We start from the raw sequence: 23,295 nt of genomic DNA, 5'->3' as shown, positions 1-23,295 counted from the left end.
GTACTCTCTTTCAAAAACAATCAAAAAACTTTATTGACATTCGTCGCATAGTGGAAGTGAGCGCTGTGATCAGGGGTAACGCGAGGCTGCTGATATGGCGGACCCGGCGGCACAGACCTCCGCTCAGCCCCGGCTTCAGCAAGCACAGTCCAGCGGGCCAGCAGGCTCCAACTCGAACCCCGGAGCCGGGAGCAGCGACCCGGCCCGACCGGGCCTGAGTCAACAGCAGTGGTCCACCCAAAAGAAAGCGCAGGTCCGCGCGTTTCCGAGGGCAAAAAAGCTTGAGAAACTCGGAGTGTTTTCTTCCTGCAAGGTAAATACGGCTCGGTTCATCACAATAGAGCGAGCAGCCGAACCTGTCATGTCTCACTGCGTTACAAACAGCATGCAAACTATTACAATCAAATATATTAACCATATGTCACTCATCATTTAAATACCGTAGTGTTAGTTAGTTACGGTTAAATGTAATACAAGACATGAGTTTCTGTTTTGTAGAATATAGAGGAACGATTGGTTGTCTTAAAACCTAATGTGCTGCCTACCTAGAAGTCGATTAGAATAGCTTGCTTTCCAAAAAAGGATCACACCCTTGCTGACAAGAATATACGAATATAATGCAGTGCATATTTTTATTCGTAATTTTAACCAATAAATTATTCTAGCATAACTAGAAATATGTATTTTATTATAAAGTTCACCAAACGCCAAGAGATTTAGATTTTTAGTTGTTTAGCTTAATACTAGTATTTTTTTATCTCATACTGAGACCCCCCCCCCCCAGTTGAGAAACCCTAGATCCCATTACTAATACCATTATAGACCACAATCTGTTTAGGCCTTATTTTAAAAGAATTTAACGGTGCTTTATTGGTTCCCATCTAGCTAATAACATCTTACCAGTAGAACCCCGTAGATTCAACTAAAGACCTATAAATACTTTAGTCAACATTTGAAGTGGATCAAAACCTTTCATAAAAGTTGTCTTAAAACCAATTCCCAATACCCGTTGTCTGTGGACATCTTTGATGAATTTTTTTGATCCAATGTTGACTAGTGTAGGTTCAAACCAATAATATTCCCATTATGGGGCGGTCTCCCGGACATGGTTTAACCTAGCCCCAGACTAAAATGCATGTTTGAGTTGCCTTAATTTTAAAACATGTTGCATTGGCATACCACAACATACACTCACCTAAAAGATTATTAGGAACACCTGTTTAATTTCTCATTAATGTAATGGTGTGGGGGATGTTTTCTTGGCACACTTTAGGCCCCTTAGTGCCAATTGGGCATCGTTTACATGCCACGGCCTACCTGAGCATTGTTTCTGACCATGTCCATCCATTTATGACCATGTACCCATCCTCTGATGGCTACTTCCAGCAGGAATTTTCATTTTTTAAATTGGTTTCTTGAACATGACAATGAGTTCACTGTACTAAAATGGGCCCCACAGTCACCAGATCTCAATCCAATAGAGCATCTTTGGGATGTGGTGGTATGGGAGTTTCGTGCCCTGAATGTGCATCCCACAAATCTCCATCAACTGCAAGATGCTATTCTATCAATATGGGTCAAAATTTCTAAAGAATGCTTTCAGGACCTTGTTGAATCAATGCCACGTAGAATTAAGGCAGTTCTGACGGCAAAGGGGGTCAAACCCAGTATTAGTATGGTGTTCCTAATAATCCTTTAGGTGAGTGTATATCAATGCCATTATTTTATCTCAAGATGCCACCAGTATTGTTTTTTGTGAGGTATGTTTGTGAAAACTGCTTAGGTCTGTGTGGAGTTTGCATGTTCTCCATGTGTCAACGTGGGTTTATTCCGGGGACTCCGGTTTCCTCCCACAGGCCAAAAACATCCAAATTGGAGATGCCAAATTGCCCCTCCACCAATTGGGTATGGGTCAACTTGTGTATGGATTAACCGGTTCTCGCCATGAATGTAGCCATAGATGCTAGTGGTATAAAGAAAGAAATTTAAGGTGTGTTCTCCTACCACAGGCTAATGATTCTTGCAAGTGTAATGGGTGGAAAAACCCAAATCCACCGACCGCTGCTCGCATGGAGCTCCAGCAGCATGCAGCCAGTCTGACAGAGGTCTGTCGAAGCTGTGGTCACTCTTTGGGTAAGATGAATGTACAAGCACACTGTCTTAGACCTTTCAGTATTTGGTGTTATCTTGATAGGATGATTTTGAAAGGGTGGAAGCCCTTGGATGGTGCACTCCATAAACAAATCCATCAAATTTTTGTTTACATTTTTATCATGTCTGTAGCGGAACATGTGTCTCATCTGGAGAACGTATCTGAAGAGGAGATCAACAGGCTGTTGGGGATGGTGGTGGACGTGGAGAACCTTTTCATGTCTGTCCATAAAGAAGAAGATACTGACACCAAGCAGGTCTACTTTTATTTGTTTAAGGTAAACTTTATTTCTTCATTTATACATTAGGTCTTGATTTTTGTCTGTGTTCTTTTCCTGAATTTTGATAGCACAATGGCTGTGTTTGGTTTCTGTCCTGTGTTTCTTGTTAGTTGCTGAGGAAGTGTATCCTCCAGATGGGGAAGCCAGTAGTGGAAGGATCTCTTGGTAGCCCTCCCTTTGAAAAACCTAATATAGAACAGGTTGGTGAGAGGGTTGACAGAAGCCGGGTCATTATTTATGTGGGATTGATGCTACACTAATCCACTCTTAACATTTAAGATGTGCAATTTTACAACTTGTGCACAAATAATCAGACTTTTCTTTCCCTCAGGGGGTGTTGAACTTTGTTCAGTATAAGTTTAGTCATTTGGCTCCTAAGGAAAGGCAGACGATGTATGAGCTCAGTAAGATGTTTCTGCTCTGTCTGAACTACTGGAAGCTAGAGACGCCGACACAATTTCGTCAGAGAGCTCAGAAAGAGGATGGAGCCACTTACAAAGTGGATTATACCAGGTGGGTGATGGGTGTAATAATAACTAGTCTTTGAGTACCATTAGTTTCAAAATTGAATAACATTATTTTTTTACAAAAAAGTCTAACAAGACACATTTACATATTTAGATTTTTGTATGCAAGTAAAATGAATTAAGTAATATAATTGTGATGTGCATATAGTAATACAGTATTAAATTTATGTTGCAGGTGGCTATGTTACTGTCACGTTCCTCAGAGTAACGACAGTTTACCGCGGTACGAGACGTGTCAGGTGTTCGGTCGCAGTCTGCTGAAGTCCATTTTCACTGTTACACGCAGACAGTTATTGGAGAAGTTCAGAGTGGAGAAAGACAAACTGCCACCAGAGAAGCGAACACTGATCCTCACACACTTCCCCAAGTGAGATGCTTCACCGTCTCAATGTCGCACACCAAATCACCATCACTCTCGCATAGTCTTATAATTATGCATGTGTGTTAGGTTTCTCTCTATGTTGGAGGAAGAGATCTATGGAGAGAACTCACCCATCTGGGAGGCAGATTTCACCATGCCGGCTTCAGAAGGGACACAGCTGGGCCATCAGACGGGTACATGTTTAGAAAAGCAGAGATTGGGGCAACTGTCACACATATATGTATCGATTTTATTAAATCATTAGTTGGTGCTGCTAACATAAATGCCACACTGTGCTTATTTATTTATTAATTAATTATTTATCTCTCTCTCAGTGCTGAGTCCTGTGGCAGTGTCTGGTTCTCCTCTTAGTAAATGCAGCAGTGGTTCTGCTCTAGGGTCAGGTTTGGACTCAACCTCTTCTGAACCTATAACAGGTAAACAGATCCTGTAGTAGACGCATCATTCACTCATAAGTCATAAGCACACTCAAGCAACGCACAACCTAACGCTTTTGGCTTTATCATTCAAAAAATATTTTAGTTAGATTAATAATAATTTTACACAATCAACACACACGTCTCTGCTACAAAGAAACACTTAAAGTTTGTTTGTGGGACCTACCGTTATCGTACAATTCCACCGAAAGTGACAGGAGTCCAAACGTTACAACTTGCCCCATAGGTGGGGTTAATAGGCTTTATGCCCAGCTGCACTACTTCCTGAACTTCAGCCAGCTCCTTGTTTCCTGTCTGCCATTATTGGACAAGCTGATTAATTCAGGTGTGTCTGATTATTGTTGTTTGTGACTACTGAGGTCAGGCACACCTGGATTAATCAGTTTGTCCAATAATGGCAGACAGGAAACAAGAAGCTGGCTAAAGTTCAGGAAGTAGTGCAGCTGGGCATTAAGCCTATTGTAACAAACAGAGGGTTTGTTGTAGCACCTGCTAGAAAATTTAGTTTAAACACAAATAATTCAATAAAATTATGTATATATACTAAAGGTGGATATTATAATATAATAGATAGATATCCACACATTCATTCATTCATCCATGATCCTTCATCCAGGGTTCCCACAGGTCATGGAATTTCTGGAATATCATGAAATTTTAAAATGTCTTTTTCCAGACATTGAAAGTCAGGGAATTTTTTTTGTCCAAGTCATGGAATAACATGGATTTGGTGTTGCTTTAAATTTCCACTATGTAATCCACTTAACGCAGTGCTTCCCAATCCTAGGGTGACCATACGTGCCATTTTTCCCGGACGCGTCCTGGCCAGGATTTTGGTGCGTCTTCCGGAAGTCGTATTTGTCGACCGCATACGTCATGGAGGATTATTATTATTAATATTACAGAAAAGCAACCGTTACATTTTAAGGTAAAAATGAAACTACGATTGTATTTCTTATGTTTTTAACTGAATGGCGCATGCGGTCAACAAATACGACTTCCGGAAGACGCACCGAAATCCTGGCCAGGACGCGTCCGGGAAGAATGGCAGGTATGGTCACCCTACCCAATCCTGGTCCTCGAGGACCCCCTCCCAAAAAGTTTTAGATGTCTCCTTATTTAAAACAACTGATTTAACTTATCAGCTTGTTAAGGAGACATGTTTACCATTTTGAAATAGTTCAATTAGATGATTTAAATAAGGAAACATCTAAAATATTTGAGAACCAGGATTGGGAAGCACTGACTTAAGGTATATCATTTCCTGGTCCAAACCTTCACAGACTATAATTTAACCCCTTCACACCCAGCGTCCACTGAAATGGACATCATGTTTTGTGGTTTAAACAAAAAAAGCAGATCAACCAATCGAAATAAGGAACACTGATTAAACACCTGAAAAATCAGGTCTGTAGGGGTTAAACTTTGTTTATTGGCACCGTTACTAGGAGTTGCTGACATGTTACCTAAAACATAACACCAATTTGAAACAAGACTGATTAAAATAATATAAGGTTGGATTTGGTGACTCAACTCAGAAAACATAAGATCAAGAAATTTACTTCTATGCCTCCAAACCACTTTGTTCAATATCTCAACAAAAACACATCAAAAAATTTTTACTAATTCACAGGAGATCATCTTGCTCAGCCCTGTATAAATATGTAAAGTAGCTGTGTTACAGTTAACCCCACGTTAGTTTGTGCCTCGCTCACCCTTACATAGTATCTAGGATGCAAAGTACATGCACTAATAAAATATATTATTGTACTAATAAAATGTATATGCAAAAATGCACCATAAGACATTTTTAATGAAAGCAATTGTGTGATTCTCACGAAATCCAGTGTCCATTCTCACAAAATCCGTGTCCAGCATCAGAATGAACAAAGAAAGTTGAAGCCCAATTTTTTATTTTTTGCACATATAAGATTAAGGTCTGAACTTACTATAACCATTATTTTTAGAGGATTTAAAACATATTTCCTATAAAATTATTTACATTTTTTAGATTATCTTTATAAAAAATGATCATTACCGCAACATGATATAACATTAAATATATGCATTTACAAACTCATGTTTCGGTAATGAGAACTAAAAAGTTGTCTAGGTACTATGACAAACAAAATTTCAACTTTTATCTAGAGAGAGAAAATAAAAACTGCTTACCTGGTAGCCATCTTGAGTGTCACAGTCAATTATGTCCCTTCCAACATTTTTTTTAAATGTTTGTTCCTTGAGGGCTTAAACAATGATTGAAAATTATTGCGGAGGATGAGAAAACTTTCTTGGACATATTTATATTCCTTATTGTCCCTACATTTAACATTGATCACCAATTGATCAAGTGTTTCTTTAATGTAAATGTTTATAGTATAACATGCACTGAAGCTTTTAATTTTTTTATTATAAATATTTCCATGTCAAAGAACCAAAATCGAGTCATGGACACATTGCGGTAATAAAAATGTTCCCCTTAAATGTGGAAAAAACAACAAAATTGGTTTGTATGACGTCATTTGAAATCAGGTGCAAAATAGTACATGAAGAGATGTTTGTAACACTATGCTTCTTATTTTCATACTCTTACTTTCATTTACTTTTTATCAAAATTATTCATGACACCTCATGAGTCTAATTTCACAATTGCATAAATGTAACGTAACGTGTACCATCCACATAAGTCTTTAGTTATTACATTGTAATGATTTCTTTTAGGAGAGAAGCGCAAACTCCCCGAACCTTTGACTCTGGAGGATGCAAAGCGGATACGAGTGATGGGTGATATTCCCATGGAGCTAGTCAATGAAGTCATGAAAACCATAACAGACCCTGCTGCCATGCTGGGGCCAGAGGTCAGAGTTCATAGATGCTTCTAATCCACCATATCATTATCACTTTATTAATTAGTTCACTTAAATGTAATCTTCTGGTCATTAATGTTTCTTATGCTGGTTTCTCAGACTAGTCTGTTGTCAGCCAACGCTGCTCGTGATGAAACGGCCCGTCTGGAGGAGAGGCGGGGCATCATTGAGTTCCATGTGATTGGTAACTCTCTCTCTCAGAAGTCCAATAAGAAGATTCTAATGTGGCTTGTGGGCCTACAGAATGTTTTCTCCCACCAACTTCCCCGCATGCCCAAAGAGTACATCACACGCCTTGTATTTGACCCGAAGTTTGGCCTTTGACCTTTCCCCCCTTTTCCAAAGAGCCTGCGGCTTTCACCAGCCTGTAGCTGACAGGGCATCACTGTTGAGAAGTCATGGGTTTTAGTTTTTTTGTAATGATATGACTCTATTGACCCTATGATATGTGTGACCGCAGGAAGCACAAGACTCTGGCTCTGATTAAAGATGGACGCGTGATTGGAGGAATCTGCTTCAGGATGTTCCCCACTCAGGGATTCACAGAGATTGTCTTCTGTGCAGTCACTTCAAATGAGCAGGTCAAGGTATGGAGACGTAAAGTGTACGATATGTAATATCTCATGATGTGAAGGCTGTTTAAAATGATGGTGGTTTTGCATGAAGACAGTATTGTTTGTATCCTAAGCCAATCCCACTATGCATTGCAACCAAATGAAAAAGTATATGTAATGTGCTTTAAAGTAACACATATTTATAACTTCTGGACAGTCAACTCTCAGTTTCTGTTATGTGCTTCCTGTTACACATTTGAATTGCATGTATTGTATATTTAACTTTCTTGTGTGTATGCACACATGTATAAGTTAGTGTCTTCATTTGTGTGTGTGTGTTTAGGGCTATGGCACACATTTGATGAATCATCTTAAGGAGTATCACATTAAACATGGCATCCTGTACTTTCTCACCTATGCTGATGAATACGCCATTGGCTATTTTAAGAAACAGGTATGGACTGTCTGTCAACCCCCAACTATCAACCTCCCTTCCAATCCTTCCCACTTCATCTAACCCTACTGTATGTTGCTGGCAGGGCTTCTCCAAAGACATCAAAGTGCCGAAGAGCCGATACCTTGGTTACATCAAAGACTACGAGGGAGCCACGCTGATGGAGTGCGAGCTCAATCCCAGAATTCCCTACACTGAACTCTCACACATCATAAAGAGGCAGAAAGAAGTGAGAGTGCACAGATCTACCCTGCTGTTGAAGGGATTCATGTTGTGTTTGAATTGTTTTATGTAATTGTGTTACATTGCATATGTTTTTCAATTATGATTTTATGGGGAGGGGCTTTTGGACAACAGTAATCGAACTGAAAAGCTTTGTCTGAAATCGTCTGGGCATGCTAAGCTATCATCAGTCTCAGTAAACGGATGAAATGGCACAAAGCCAGTCTTGATTTTGTATCTCTCCCTCTCTGCTGTAGATTATCAAAAAACTGATTGAGAGGAAACAGAATCAGATCAGGAAAGTTTATCCTGGACTCACCTGCTTTAAAGAGGGAGTGCGACAGATTCCTGTGGAGAGTATACCAGGCATCAGTAAGTTTGTGTTTGTGTGTACACGTTGCAGTTGTGCATATACAATGTGTTCCAAATTATTATGCACATGCCATTCATTTTTCCAATACAGTCAGAAAGTTTACAGGTTTTATTTTGCCCTCAACACTTATATGACAGTGTGGATGTTATTCTGTTTAAATGAAATGAATATGTCAAAAGATACTTTAATACTTTGAAAAATATGCTAAATGTGCTGTTCCCAATTATTATGCAGAATGCACTTTAACCAAATTTATAATGATATGATGGATTATAATGAACCAAAAACAGATATCTCAAATGTGCTGCATGGACACAAAACAAATATTGTCCAAAAAACAAACACAATGTAAAATAATGTATTTACACAAGTTACATAATAAATATAGGAGCATATCTTTGACATGACTTTAACACTCTCATTCATTAAACTTGTAAGTATACAGGTATAGGTTTTGTCTTTTTCACTTGAAGACGCTAGTATTGCATCCATAAGTTAATGTTTCAAATTATAGTGCTGTCCACTTCACAGATCTTTCATATATTGATGCACCACAGGCTCTTAATAGAAATAAGATCAGAGGATGATGGTGGTCACACCTTGATTTCTTTCTTATTTTATGCCCATATGAATTAAAATAGTCAGTGATGCTTTTTGCAGCATGTGATGGTGTATTATCCTCCATGAAAGTAAATTTATGTCAGAAGACATGATTCCCTTTATATCCCATTGTGAAAAAACATCTTTTCTGAACTCTACATCTTCTAGATGCCCTTTTGACCCCCTCAGACCTCTTACTTCCCAATATTGCAGTCATAATCATTATTCTGCCAACTCTCCCTAATGTTACAGTCTTGTTTGAATATAGTGGCTATTCACCAACAATCCAGAATAACATTCATCTACATTATTCAGTGTATTATGACATGTTAATGAATGCTGCCATTTCCTAATATTTTCCTAAAAAAAATTTTAAAAGCCTTTATAAAGTCAAATCTTTCTGTACCGTGAATCACTTATAATTCTTATAATAGTTCAATAATTTCTGTTTAGATCCACCAAATATAAATTGTTATAGGAAGTAATTCGCTTTAAGATAATGCATTTTGTCTTTAGAAAGATCTTTTTTCATACCCATATTGTAGGAGAACTAAAACTACTACAACTACTTAACATTTTAATTTCATATAATAACTTTAGGTAGAATGACATCCACATTGTCATGTGGGTGTTGAGGGTGAAATAAAGTGTCTAAACTTACTGACTGTATTGGGAAAATAAATAAAAAAGGTGTGTGCATAATAATTTGGAACGCGGTGTAATGCAACTACAAAAATGTCTCTTGTCACCTATCACACCGTTTCATTTCGTTTTAGGAGAGACTGGTTGGAAACCCAGCGCTAAGGAGAAAAGGTCAGAAAGGTTTTTGAGTATTTTTATAAAACATTATACCAATCCATAAACAGGCATGATGCAATAATTAATGTGAAAATGCTCCTTTGCTTGGTTCAATACATTTCCAGTGTGAACATTTACATTACTTTTATTACTGACTTAAAGTAAATTTAGGTTCACATTCTTTCTATCGTTATGCGTGATTCCTCGGAATTGAACCCATAACCTGGTACCGCTAAAAAAATTCTTTACTAAATTGGCTGCAACCAAGCAATTGATGTGCTCTGGCTGGTTAGGACGTCGTGTTATCATTTCACAGATGACCGTACAGATTAATGTTTGTTCTAGCAAATGTTAATGTGTGTCTGTGATGTTTCTGCAGTAAGGAACTGAAAGATCCAGACCTGCTCTACAATATGTTAAAGAATCTGCTTGCGCAGATTAAAGTAAGAGTTGTTTTGTCACACTCAATTGCCTGTAAAAACTTATTTGTTTGTGATTTACTGCATTTTTTGTTCATAAATCATTCTGCATAACCTTAAAAAGCATTTTCTAACAAATAAAAGTTTTATCTTTAATATTGACCAAGACCATGTCAAAGATTGAAGTCAATGTAAAATCAAACTTATGAGACTTATGAGTTGAGGATTTCACAGACAGAGTCACAAATATTTTTATTTTTTAACACTCAAGCATTTCTTATACGTTCACTCAATTCTTACCTGTCTATGTGTTTAACAGACACATCCTGATGCCTGGCCATTCATGGAGCCTGTGAAGAAATCTGAGGCCCCTGATTATTATGAGGTCATTCGCTTTCCCATTGGTGGGTTCTTATGTAATTTGCATCATAAGTCAAATCAAATCATAAGTGCAATTTTAGTTTTAACAGCATTAATCCATTTGATCCTTTTCTCCTCAGACCTGAAAACCATGACGGAGCGTCTAAAGAACCGATATTATGTGACGAAAAAGCTGTTTATCGCAGACCTGCAGAGAGTGATCACAAACTGCAGAGAGTACAACCCTCCAGACAGCGAGTACTGCAAGTGTGCCAACACGCTGGAGAAATTTTTCTACTTTAAACTGAAAGAGGCTTTTTGAAAAGTGACAGGCCTTTGAACCAGTAATAAATAAGGGACCAGTTAGAAACCATAGAGAATGTGTTTTTTTTAAGCACACGTACACGCATATAAACATGTTTTTACACATCCAAACCTGTTAAATGTGCTGCTTTCAATTTTTTGATGTTCCTTCCCTACAGTAATGTTTTAAACTCAAGGTTATGTTTGTGTGTGCGGTTAGCCTATGCAGTGCCAGTGCTTTAAGGGAAAATAGAAAATGAAAGCGTATTCAATGTGGGTGTTTGCTTAGAATTCACTCTAGCCAAGTCTTTTCAAATACAAATGACTCATGCACATCACGAGTTTTTGCTTTCGCTCTACATATACATTTGGTTATGTAACAAAGATCTCGCTCTCCCCTTCCTGAAATGCTGCAGCCAAAACAGATGATGTTTGGCTTTTGATGATGACGCGTCATTGTCATGCCTCTATTCTCAGCCAATGCTGTTTGTGTTAAACAGCAAATTAGTCATATACAGGATACGCATATTCAGTAAGTCTGAAAATATTTCCTTACGATTTTTTTCCTTCCAACTTGAATTGGAAGCTCCAGCAATGGCTTTGTTGGAGAAACTATTTCTAATTACAGTGTTTGATTGCTTGTTCCATGACAGACAATAATCAGTACTTTTTCCCTCTCGGGCAGTTGCTTTTGTCTGATTGGATGTTGGTTAGTGCCCTTGGTAAAGTGTTCATTTTTTTGCAGACCAATATTTCTCTTTTTTCAAAGCTTTCACAAACATTTCTGTGGTTCTGAATTTATAAGTTTTTTTGTGTTTTATTTTTGTAACTAATATACAACAAAGTTGGGACCAGCATAACTTAAAACTGGTTCCAATTCATTTACAACTTTCTCAAGCATTATGGAGAAAAATCCTAACAGTTATTGATCCATAATTACAGTAGTATTATAAACATACAGTATCTGCTACAATACTCAGTGGACAGTCACACAAACCTCTGTGAATGTGTATGTATTTTTCTAATACTGCATGTTTTCTGCAAGTTTACCGTTCACACATACAGGTAATGGTTTTTTATTCACTCTTGTAATGGTCGTATACTTGAATCATGACTTTGAGAAACTGCTGCATTGTTGATGTGCTATCAGGGTTCTGTATTTTTGATTGTTTTGTTTCATGTTCATTGTAAACCGTTTTAACACTGACACCTCTCAATAAAAGGACAGACTGTTGTGCTTGCAGTGACTTGGCTGTGGAAGATGCATGTAAATTGCTTCAGTTCAATGTACTATAGGTCATTTTTTGGAAATAAACTTTTTTATCTACATTTGCTCTACTGTGGTGTGTAATGCTGATAGCTTATTATAATATAAACTACCTGAAGTCATCATTTTGAAATAGTAAACAGGGTTCCCACACCTTAGTTAACTTTAAATTCAAGGACTTTCCAGGTCTAATACCCTCAAAATCAAGGACTGTGGGGACACATTACAAGTGAGAGCAAGGTTATATTGTGTTACCTTTAAAGATACATTGTTACAGTTCCTTTTTGAGGGAACTTGCACTGCGTCACTATGGTGACACTTTGGGGACGCCTGCGGGGGTAAGTGTGTCTGAATGTGTATATCATATTCAACCAATGGTGAGGCTTAACGACAAAGACAGGGTGACGTAAGAGCCAGGAAGTATATCGCTATCTGAAATATTGCCAAAGACGGCGTTACAGGGCTGCAGGAAGTATGGCAAGGAAGACGCAGCGTATCGTTCCCTTCTCAGAGAACAACAGTTACATACGTAACCCGTTTCATTTGTCAAACACAATTATGCAAAAAAGCATTTTGGTATGAATCAACATTCGCATACAGAAGATATAAGCATTTAAAGCAAACATTTTAGCACGTGTGCTTAAAAAGTCTAGAATTTTTATGATATTATCCCACACTACACAGGGAATGTGCTTATATAAACAGATCTGTATATAAAAATATTTGTATTTTTTAATAATATGGATTTTTTTATAGAAAACTTCTTGTATAAAATAGATTCAAGCACTTTTAATGACCTGTATCTATGTATGTATATTTTCAAAAACATCCCTGGGCCTTGAATTTTCCCCCCAGATTGACAAACTTTCTAGGATTTCAAGGACCCGTGTGAACCCTGAGTAAAGATAAACCGGGTCAAAAACTACAGAATAGTTGTCATTTTAGATATTTCCTCAATGATAATATTGTCTCAAAAGTCCCCTAATCTGTTTATATTGACATGACTTGCTGGTTAATAACAAAGAAAGGCAATCTTTAGGTTTTGATTTCCTAACCTCACTTGCTTTCTAATGTAGGGCCCCACCAAGGTCTGTCACTGCCTGTATACATTCCTTCATAAGCCAAAGTTAGTTTTAGCTGCCTGTACAAAAGATTGGTCAAAGAAAACCAAAGTCCCTATGCAAGTGCAGAAGAACATATTTAGCATATTGGGATGTTAAATATAATGCTTAAATAAGGTAAATCATTAACAAAAGCACATATTTCTGCTGTCATTGAATTTGGTCTATCTGTTGTCGTATGTCATTCATCACCTCAAGCTGCGCCCTTGCTCTGTTTTTGGTTTCGTTTTCTGTATAGAGAAATGATAAAGCGAATGCTTTAAAGATCAGCGGAGCTCTTCCCTTCTTTAAAGTAACACACAGATCTCTCACAGCTGAAGTGACAGCAGCACAGGTACGTAAATACAGAATACAGGTACATGTATCTTTAAACAATTTCTTAGTTCCTTTAAATCTTTGCAGGTAGAAGTGTTGATATTTTGCGCTGAAATGTATTTTGTATTTTTTAATATCTGTAAGTAGCTCATACTGTACCTCTCTTATAAGTGTGTTGTGACTAAAACTAAGAACATTAATTCTTTGTTAAATAAGTACTTCACATGAATGTATTTAATGACTATTAGAAGTTTATTAAGAAATTATCCACACAGCACATAACCAATCAGATGCATTATTGTGCGTAAAAGCTTCTTAAAGGGATAGTTCACCCCAAAATTTTGTCATCATTTTTCTCATCCTCATGTTGTTCTAAACCTGTATAAATGTATTTTTTTCTGATGAACACGAAAGATGTTTTGAAATGTGATGGTAAGCAGACAGCTGATTGTAACCATTGATTTCCAAAAACAAATACGATGAAATTCAATACCGTCAACCATCATTTATCAAAATATCTTCAGAAAATGTATACAGGTTTAGAACAACATGGGATTTTTTTTTGGTGAACTATCCCTTTAAATGGCGCTTAGCTGAAAAAAAGCTGGCATTCGGCATCCTCCAGGCATTTTCAACCGCTTAAAAAAGCTTTCGTGTGTCCTGCCCCTAATAGTGCTCATCATGTGCAACTCAATCAAGTGTCTGTTTTTAAACGCACTGTTCATTTGCATTGACTCTGTAGATGGCGATTGATCTTCGACCGTACCAGGAAGAGGTGGTGCAGACTGCTCTCAGAGGAGAGAACAGCATCATTTGGCTCCCCACAGGTGGAGGAAAAACCCGTGCGGCTGTCTATGTCACCAAGAGACACTTGGAGACCAAAGCCAATGCTAAAGTGGCGGTGCTTGTCAACAAGGTAAAGCTGGATGAGTTTATCACAATGGGTCTGTGCATGATACTGCTGTACATTTGTATTTTTCTCTCCTGACAATAGTTTACGTTTTTATTTAATTGTGTACTCCATTACCGTATACTACTGTATATTGTACTTGTTCCCAGGTGCACCTGGTTGACCAGCACTATGAGAAGGAATTCAAACCTCTTCTTGGGAAAGACTATAAGATCATGCCCGTCAGCGGTGACAGCGATGAAAAAGACTTCTTTGGACGCGTGGTCAAGAAGTCAGACGTGGTGATCTGCACTGCTCAGATCTTGGAGAACGCCCTGACCAACATGGATGAGGAGAAACATGTGGAGCTCACAGGTATTGTCTGCTTCTGCATGACACATTCATACATGGACACATAAATGGGATTTAATGGGATTAAGTGGAGACATTGTTGTTAAAAATGAATTAGCACAGTGCAGATGTTTAAATGGTAGTTTGTCTCCTTTCAGACTTCACCCTGCTGGTCATAGACGAATGCCACCACACAAATAAGGATGCCGTCTATAACAAAATTATGAGCCGCTATGTGGAAAAGAAAGTGGATAAAGAAGGAAATTTGCCTCAGGTTTTGGGTCTTACAGCATCACCTGGTACTGGAGGAAACAGGTCATTGGATAAAGCTGTTGAACACGTCCTGCAGGTGTGTGTCTGTAAAATAATTGCAATTTTTTTAAAGTTCAATATGCTCTAGTGCACAAAAAGACTATATTGCACTATATAGAAATGAACGAATTATCACTCTCACTTGTTTTCAGATCTGTGCCAATCTGGATTCTGTAATTGTGTCCACCAAGAATAACAAACCAGTGCTGAAAAAAGTTGTCCCCAGGCCAATAAAGAGATACGACATTGTTGAAAAAAGACATCTGGTACTGATCTCTGTCTACCTTTAGATTTCACTTTATTCTTCATGGTATACTACAGTACTACAGTATATAGCTGCTCTGCACTTACACATTTAGTAGCATTCAGTATGTTTGTTTGTGTGATACAGGACCCGTTTGCTGACCATCTAAAGTTAATGATGTCAATGATTCATGAGTTCATGCCGCCAACAGTGAGTGTGGGTCTGCGTGAGAAGGGCACCCAGGAATATGAAGCTGATGTTGTGGAACTGCGCAAAACAGGTCAGAGGTCACCAGCACTACATAGGTTAACGCAGTGGTTCTCAAACTTTTCGGCACAATATAATGTACATAACCATATTATCATATCAGTGTTGTATAAATACCTTCCAAAATGAGCCGTTTTTATCTACATACACACGGGTCCCAATACATAGATGTCGCCATTTCATGCTGTCCTGTTACTATAGTAGCCCTAAACGGGCAAACTGTTAGTGCGTTTTGTCACTATGTTGTCTCAGACGATCACATGTTTGTCCTGTGGTGGCTCCATAGCTTCAGAATGTATTTCAAAGTATCTTTATAAGAAAATAAAGAAATTGGAAAGCAGGAAGCGTAATAAATATACAGCATACATACTGAACGAAAAGAAAACTACAAGGAAAAATACACTCACCTAAAGGATTATTAGGAACACCTGTTCAATTTCTCATTAATGCAATTATCCAATCAACCAATCACATGGCAGTTGCTTCAATGCATTTAGGGGTGTGGTCCTGGTTAAGACAATCTCCTGAACTCCAAACTGAATGTCTGAATGGGAAAGAAAGGTGATTTAAGCAATTTTGAGCGGTCTGAGTTTTTCACAATCTGCTCAGTTACTGGGATTTTCACGCAAAAGGGAAAAACATCCAGTATACAGAAAAGAGAAAAACATCCAGTATGTGGCAGTCCTTTGGGCGAAAATGGCTTGTTGATGCTAGAGGTCAGAGGAGAATGGGCCGACTGATTCAAGATGATAGAAGAGCAACTTTGACTGAAATAACCACTCGTTACAACCGAGGTATGCATTTGTGAAGCCACAACACGCACAACCCTGAGGCGGATGGGCTACAACAGCAGAAGACCCCACCCGGTACCACTCATCTCCACTACAAATAGGAAAAAGAGGCTACAATTTGCAGAAGCGCACCGAAATTGGACAGTTGAAGACCGGAAAAATGTTGCCTGGTCTGATGAGTCTCGATTTCTGTTGAGACATTCAGATGGTAGAGTCAGATTTTGAAGTAAACAGAATGAGAACATGGATCCATCATGCCTTGTTACTACTGTGCAGGCTGGTAGTGGTGGTGTAATGGTGTGGGGGATGTTTTCTTGGCACACTTTAGGCCCCTTAGTGCCAATTGGTCATCGTTTAAATGTCATGGCCTACCTGAGCATTGTTTCTAACCATGTCCATCCCTTTATGACCACCATGTACTCATCCTCAGATGCCTACTTCCAGCAGGATAATGCACCATGTCACAAAGCTCGAATCATTTCAAATTGGGTTTCTTGAACATGACAATGAGTTCACTGTACTAAAATGGCCCCCACAGTCACCAGATCTCAACCCAATAGAGCATCTTTGGGATGTGGTGTAACGGGAACTTGGTGCCCTGGATGTGCATCCCACAAATCTTCATCAACTGCAAGATGTTATCCTATAAATATGAGCCAACATTTCTAAAGAATGCTTTCAGCACCTTGTTGAATCAATGCCATGTAGAATTAAGGCAGTTCTGAAGGCGAAAGGGGGTCAAACACAGTATTAGTATGGTGTTCCTAATAATCCTTTAGGTAAGTTCAATAAATAGACAATTTTCAATAGTACCATTAATAGCAATGAAATAGAGAATTCACATTAATACCAATAAATTAATCTTAGATTTATGTTTTGAATAAATTCATGGAGTTATAAACCACTCTTCTATTTAGTAAAAGTAAAATGGTACTGGGAATGTCCAAATAATAAATCCCTAATAAGTGGACCGTACTCCGTACAACTTCTATCCCAAGTTTTCTGAAGCCATAAGGTATTTTTGTGAGAAACAGAAAATAACTTTTTACTGAAAATCATTGCATTTTTGCTCACAAACACACAAAAAAAACATTTGTTTTCAAATGGTGTCAATGTTTCATTCATGTCTTAGGTGTACTGCAGGAGAACAGATTGATAGCTCAGTGCGCTCTGCACCTGCGGCAATACAACGATGCTCTGCTCATTAATAGCACTGTTCGCATGGTGGACGCGTTTCGGCTTCTGGATGATTTCTACAAATCAGTGGAAAACAACTTGCTGGATGGCACTGACTTTTTTCTCCAGGGGCTTTTTGAAGGTGTGGTATAAAGTTCATAAAGGACTAGCTTGACTAAAACTCCAGTTACAATTATGAATCTGATGAAGCTGATAGTTGTGTTTTTCTATTTCCCTTTAGAGAACCGTGTGGAGCTAAAGCTGCTGGCGTCGAACCCCTGCTTCGAAAACCCCAAACTGGCCGAGTTGGAACACGTGCTGGTTGAACAGTTTAAAGACAAAAGCTCTCGTGGGATCATCTTCTCAAAGACCCGCAGAGGAACCCACAATCTTCTTGAGTGGGTTATCTCAAACCCTGAGCTGCAGAGGGTCAACATCCAAGCTGGTATTCTCACTGGAGCGGGCACGGGTGCACAGCACATGACCCAGGTAGGTTGCAGCCACACTTTATGCTGGATAATACGTAAAGAATATTGCTATGGTTAGGTGTGCGTTTATCGAAAAATAATGCACACCCATGAAACATTTCTCAATTGATCAGAATAAAGCATTCAACAGCCACGTGGTATAAAGTTTAATACGTTGCTTCAAAAACAGAAGGAATGAAGAGGCTGTAAATATTTTTGTTTGTGTTTTCTGTATCTATAGAGTGAACAAAAGGAAACTATTAAAAAATTTCGAGATGGAGGCCTCAACCTCCTAATTTCCACCAGTGTAGCTGAGGAAGGACTTGACATTAAGGAATGCAACGTGGTTGTACGTTATGGGCTGTTGACCAATGAAATCGCTCAGCAGCAGGCCAGTGGGCGGGCTCGAGCTGAGAACAGCATCTACTCAGTGGTTGCTGAAGAAGGGGGACGTGAACTACGCAGGGAACTCACCAATGAGTATCTGGAAGATCTGACTGCAAAAGCTATTGAACAAGTGCAAAGCATGAATCCCAGGGACTTCAGACTAAAGGTGCAATTGAAGTCTTCTTAAATCAGTTCAAAATGTGTATTCTATAACTTAATAAATCCAACTTCTATTGGTGGGAAAACATGCTCCCTAGACCAAAAAGTACACATAGCTACATAAATGGGGGTACATATTGGGACCTTTTTAAGCGGTACCATCCCAGTGACAGATTGGGACCATATTTGACCATTTCTTCTGACAGTGTTGCATAAGAATTATAATAGCTAACGTCACACATGCATGAACAACATTCACTTATATGTACAATATCAGATTTCAGAGCTTCAGAAAACTGCTGTTATGATTCGGATCATGGCTGAAAAGAAGATGGAGGAGAGAAGTCAGCGCTTCATTCCTGCTGGTGTACAGTTTCTGTGCAACGGGTGCTTTACTCCTGTTTGCCATGGAGACGATTTCAGAAGTATAGAGAATTCACACCGTGTTAACATCAATCCTCTGTTTAAGTAAGTAATCTTTTCTCAGTATGATAAAAAAAATAATGCAGAAGAAGCTTTTAGCAAAACCACATAATTATGCTCCCTGCTTTACTAAATGTTAAAATAGCTTTGCCAATCAATTCAAAATAAAGGAAAGTAAATAACTACAATACATTTTTGTTATATTTTGTTCTTAAACACTTTATTACCAAAGCTACTTAAGCAAAATTGCATTTTCATAACATTTGTCAGTTATCTAATATATGGCAATAGGTGTATATGACACATTGTGAAGTGTAATAATTTTCTGTGCATAGGAGGTATTATAATGTTGGTGGTCAGGTGACTTTGGAGAGAAGGTTTGAAGACTGGGAGCCTGGAAGGGTTATCAGCTGCAGTAAATGTGGAAAGGTACAGTCTGTTTTATGTAAAAAAAAAAAAAAACATTGCATGCAAATATTGTGCGTATAAGCGTATTTACCAAAACACCTGGATTCTTTCATCATTCAGCTCTATTTTTTTCTTTTTTTTCTCAGAACTGGGGGTGGGAGATTAAATACAAGAAAGTGGCAATACTCCCCTGTTTAAAACTAGAGAATTTTTCATTGAATACTCCTGAAGGCAAATGTTCACCTAAGAAGTGGAAAAAAGTTCCTTTTCAAGTGCAGGATTTTGACTTTACTAAATACATGGAAGACCGTTTAGATGATCTGGACCTAGACGACTAACACACCAGCAAAACTCTTTTATAGCCACTGTGACAGCAGTTCACTACTGTGCACTGTAAAAAAAGCAGTATGAAGTTAAAACAACTTGGTTTTGCAAGTCAATTCAACATACTATTTTAAGTTTTGACATGTGAATACAACTTATAAAAACTAGTTGAAGTTGTTTAACTTAATTTAAGTTAAAAGTAGCATAAAATATATGTTGATTTGACAAAAATGCTTAATTTTTATTTTTTACAGTGTTTATAGGTTGTGGTTTATAGGGTAAAGTCATAGGTGGTGTAAACTAATAATTTTTTAACTTCTTGTTGTGTCCATTTCTGGAATTTAGGGCAACAATGCACTTTCATTATTAGTTATTGTTTATATTACTGTATGCATAAAAAATGCACTTTAAGGTCCTCATGACACAATAAGTACTAGTGTGACAAGTCCATATGACAAATTGCTTTTACTGTTTCCTAATCTTTGTAAGTCGTTTTGGATAAAAACGTCTGCTAAATGCCTAGATGTAAATGTAGTGTGCTCAACACTGGACCATCCAATAATGTTATACAGGAAAAACAAACAAACTTTAAAGTCTTCTTTCTTAATATGTATATGCATGTCGTGTCATGGGTGTTTTAACAATTTTTTTTAATTCAGACTATAAAATGTATTTAACCTTTCTATATTATGATAAATATCATGCTTTTTTACATTGATATTGTGTAAGTCAATGTCTATATTATATACTGTAAAATCTATCAAATAAAATACAATGAAGCACGTTAGTTGATAATGTTTGGCATTTTTCACAGTTGCTGTGTACATAAATGGAGAATGGTTTTACCATAAATTTTAGTAAAAAAAATTATCTTATATATTTTAAAAAAGAGAAAAAAAGATTGTTGAAGCTACTAAAGTATTACTTTTTTCATAACGGTATCGACAAAAATGTAATTTGTTAAAGAAAATCGTGCTTTTTTTAATATCTTAAAATAAACCACTTGTCATACTCAGATAACCCTTGTATTAAATCTATTTGTATGAATCATTTCAGTTTGTTAGCAGCTAGATGGCGCCATGCAGTCATTATTTCCTTCGGCGCTAATTAGAAATTCCACTTCATGCGGAGCGGGCAAACCGATCGTCGTATGACATCACAGTCCCGTGAGAGCCATTCGAAAGCTGTGCTCCCGCGATACTTTTACGTCACACACCGATAGTTCTGCACAGTGCCGCATTACCTGCTATTTACACATGTTAACTCTCTTCAGTTTGATCTGAGTTTTGATTTATGTCCGGCCCCACGTGAGTAAACCCTTTTTTTAAGTCAATACTCTATCGTATTTACCTCAGCCACTGCATTTGGGTCCAAGTTTGTCAATTTTTTTAATTATTATTGAATTCCCCATGGTCGTCAAATCATACCAAGTAGTCTAGTTTGTTCTGACCTGGTTATGTACTGAATATGCTATTCAAAAAACTAATTTATGCATTTGCATAGTAGCATGTCATGGTCTTTAAGGCACAAAATACCTCAGATTGAATGTAAATTTGGCTTTCATAATGGAACTGTGGATATTATCAAAGGAAATCTTTGCTCTTTGTACAGTTATTAAATAATTGTATGACGTTACTCGGTAGAGAATTGGTGTCTGCAAACAAGATAACCAAAGAAATTTAGTCTGGCCAAATATTCATTTGTAAATGTAATATTAAATGTGAGAGAGCGAGGCAGGGGCTTGACATAAAGGGTAATGTTGTGCCAGTGTGGTTTTGCATGGATCAGTGCCTCAACGCCCACAGCACCAATTTCACCCCACGCTCATACACACACAATGCCCGGAGAACAAAACATCCACTCACACAGACATTTTTGCTCATATATACAGACAGGCTTTAGCAAGGACATTCAAAGTCATTTTTTAATATTCTGTCACAAAAAGAGTTGAACCACAGACTCACTTACAGGTCACTCTCATGCACATCCACCTTTATGTATTGTATGCATTTTTTTTTACCATTAAAGGTATAGCAGAGGATTTTCTTGAATTTTAGAAAAGAACCGCCTTCTCCAGTTTTTAAAAAAATGCAATTGCACAACACTCTTGATTGACAACTAGGAGGACCAATAGTCTTGATGATCCACCCGGAAATAGAAAATCCTCAGCAATACCTTTAAGTCTATATAAGTGAATTTTACAGTCTGTGTGTGTGTGAACATCACTTTGATTATGACTGTGAGTCCAAATCTAAGTTTTTCCATATTACATTGCATGCAGCAGCTGGGAATCGAACCCATGACCTTGGCATGGGTATGACCATACTGTACCAGTTGCGTTATACCGCTTGCATATTTTGACATTCATTACTTGCCAAACCCATATGTTTGTTGAAATTAAATGATAGCTTTAAGAACCAGACCGAAAATGCAGCTGCCACATCAAATATAGAGTTAAGTGGACATTTTAATAGCTGTTAAAGAGAGGATTCAATGTGAAATTGCCACTGTATTCAGCGCACACAAAGGCAGATCCCATAATCACAGATTTTTAGGGGGGCTGAGTGGGGTCTAGCAGCACTTATGGGTCAAACCTATGCCAAGGCAGAAATGTACAGAGTACAGCACACACTCATCCAGACATATTCGCACGTAGCACAGATGCTGTTGTGTTTGTCTGCCCAGGACTGGCTTTATCAGACAGGATTAATCATGTCATTCCAGGGTTTATACTGTTTATTGTGTAACTCTTCCTCTTTTTGTGTGCATGCGTGTCCGTATAGACCCAAGAGCAAAAAGAGATGATGGAGGAATAGAGATGAATGAATGGACTCAAATCAAATATTTTTTTGCTTTCAATTAAAATGACTCGGCACACATGTAGAAACGGTAAAGCATTCCTTTAGATCCAACAAAGAGTCTGTAATAGAAAGCAAGTGTCTCTTACCCAATGGTTATGGTCAGTTCAGGATTATAAAACAGCTACACATGGATTTGTGTTGTAAAGCAAATTCATATTGTTTGCAATTACTAGTCGAGACTAAAGACAGTCTGTTTATTACAAACAAACAGTGGCTGAACTATTCGAGGACTTGTATGCTCTTGTGCCCAGCTTATAAAAGCAAATATTTGAAGTTCAAATTTATATATCCATCCATATGCACTAATGACATGCTGTGATGTAGTATACAATGTAGAATAGTATATTTCTAAACAAGGGATTGTAATAGAAGAAAAGAAAAAACCTGCACGCCGTCCTTGTCAATCATTTGTCTGTCATTACCGGTACAGTTGCACTGTCTATGCATTTTTACTTCACTCTGTCTGTCTGTCCTGCTTCTTTTTGTCTCTCTCCACCTTCTCTGTTCTGCTTTTGTCCGCCTTGTATGAAAAACACCCTGTCAATCTTCTTTTCTTTTATTCTCTATTCTATAGTTAATAGGTTTCTAATTTCTTTGATAAGAAGCTGCGTATTAATGATCAGGTAGACTGGCCTGTTTATACAATGGAGAATAAGAGAGACAGACAGAGAGAACGGTGTGTGTGTGTGTGTGTGTGTGTGTGTGTGTGTGTGTGTGTGTGTGCGCGCACAAAGATGAGGCTGAATAGATGTGTTGACTCTCTTCAGATAGCCAGTAAAAGACAAGGAAATTGGCCCAAATGGGG

At 37.9% G+C, this 23,295-nt stretch overlaps 2 protein-coding genes across 2 annotated transcripts; both read left to right on the top strand.

The window, feature by feature from the left end:
- Positions 1-24: 24 nt before the first annotated feature.
- On the top strand, positions 25-12,057 carry kat2a (K(lysine) acetyltransferase 2A). Its single transcript, XM_073857408.1, has 18 exons — positions 25-313; positions 2,010-2,133; positions 2,284-2,429; positions 2,543-2,632; positions 2,764-2,945; positions 3,135-3,326; positions 3,408-3,514; positions 3,656-3,757; positions 6,500-6,636; positions 6,745-6,957; positions 7,110-7,232; positions 7,543-7,653; positions 7,739-7,882; positions 8,133-8,247; positions 9,625-9,661; positions 10,026-10,089; positions 10,385-10,469; positions 10,566-12,057. Exons 1-18 carry the CDS (start codon positions 95-97, stop codon positions 10,745-10,747), a joined length of 2,373 nt encoding a protein of 790 aa, XP_073713509.1. The 5' UTR covers positions 25-94; the 3' UTR covers positions 10,748-12,057.
- Positions 12,058-13,331: 1,274 nt separating this feature from the next.
- Positions 13,332-20,416, top strand: dhx58 (DEXH (Asp-Glu-X-His) box polypeptide 58). Its single transcript, XM_055194240.2, has 12 exons — positions 13,332-13,450; positions 14,174-14,347; positions 14,491-14,695; positions 14,830-15,020; positions 15,136-15,249; positions 15,375-15,507; positions 17,418-17,603; positions 17,703-17,950; positions 18,170-18,481; positions 18,752-18,942; positions 19,233-19,326; positions 19,452-20,416. The coding sequence occupies exons 2-12, from the start codon at positions 14,174-14,176 to the stop codon at positions 19,641-19,643; spliced, it is 2,040 nt and encodes a 679-aa protein (XP_055050215.2). The 5' UTR covers positions 13,332-13,450; the 3' UTR covers positions 19,644-20,416.
- Positions 20,417-23,295: the final 2,879 nt, after the last annotated feature.

Source organism: Misgurnus anguillicaudatus, chromosome 19, assembly GCF_027580225.2.
Source record: "Misgurnus anguillicaudatus chromosome 19, ASM2758022v2, whole genome shotgun sequence".
NCBI lineage: Eukaryota > Metazoa > Chordata > Actinopteri > Cypriniformes > Cobitidae > Misgurnus > Misgurnus anguillicaudatus.
This window is presented reverse-complemented; position numbering and strand designations above follow the sequence as displayed.

Bases quoted from the DNA above. Each gene is read 5' to 3' on its own strand.
- kat2a (XM_073857408.1), top strand. From the start codon at position 95: ATGGCGGACCCGGCGGCACAGACCTCCGCTCAGCCCCGGCTTCAGCAA. The intron at 2,134-2,283 runs GTAAGATGAATG...TCATGTCTGTAG, and splicing joins AAGCTGTGGTCACTCTTTGG to CGGAACATGTGTCTCATCTG. The intron at 3,758-6,499 runs GTAAACAGATCC...GATTTCTTTTAG, and splicing joins CTCTTCTGAACCTATAACAG to GAGAGAAGCGCAAACTCCCC.
- dhx58 (XM_055194240.2), top strand. From the start codon at position 14,174: ATGGCGATTGATCTTCGACCGTACCAGGAAGAGGTGGTGCAGACTGCT. The intron at 17,951-18,169 runs GTAGGTTGCAGC...CTGTATCTATAG, and splicing joins GTGCACAGCACATGACCCAG to AGTGAACAAAAGGAAACTAT. The intron at 18,943-19,232 runs GTAAGTAATCTT...TTCTGTGCATAG, and splicing joins AACATCAATCCTCTGTTTAA to GAGGTATTATAATGTTGGTG.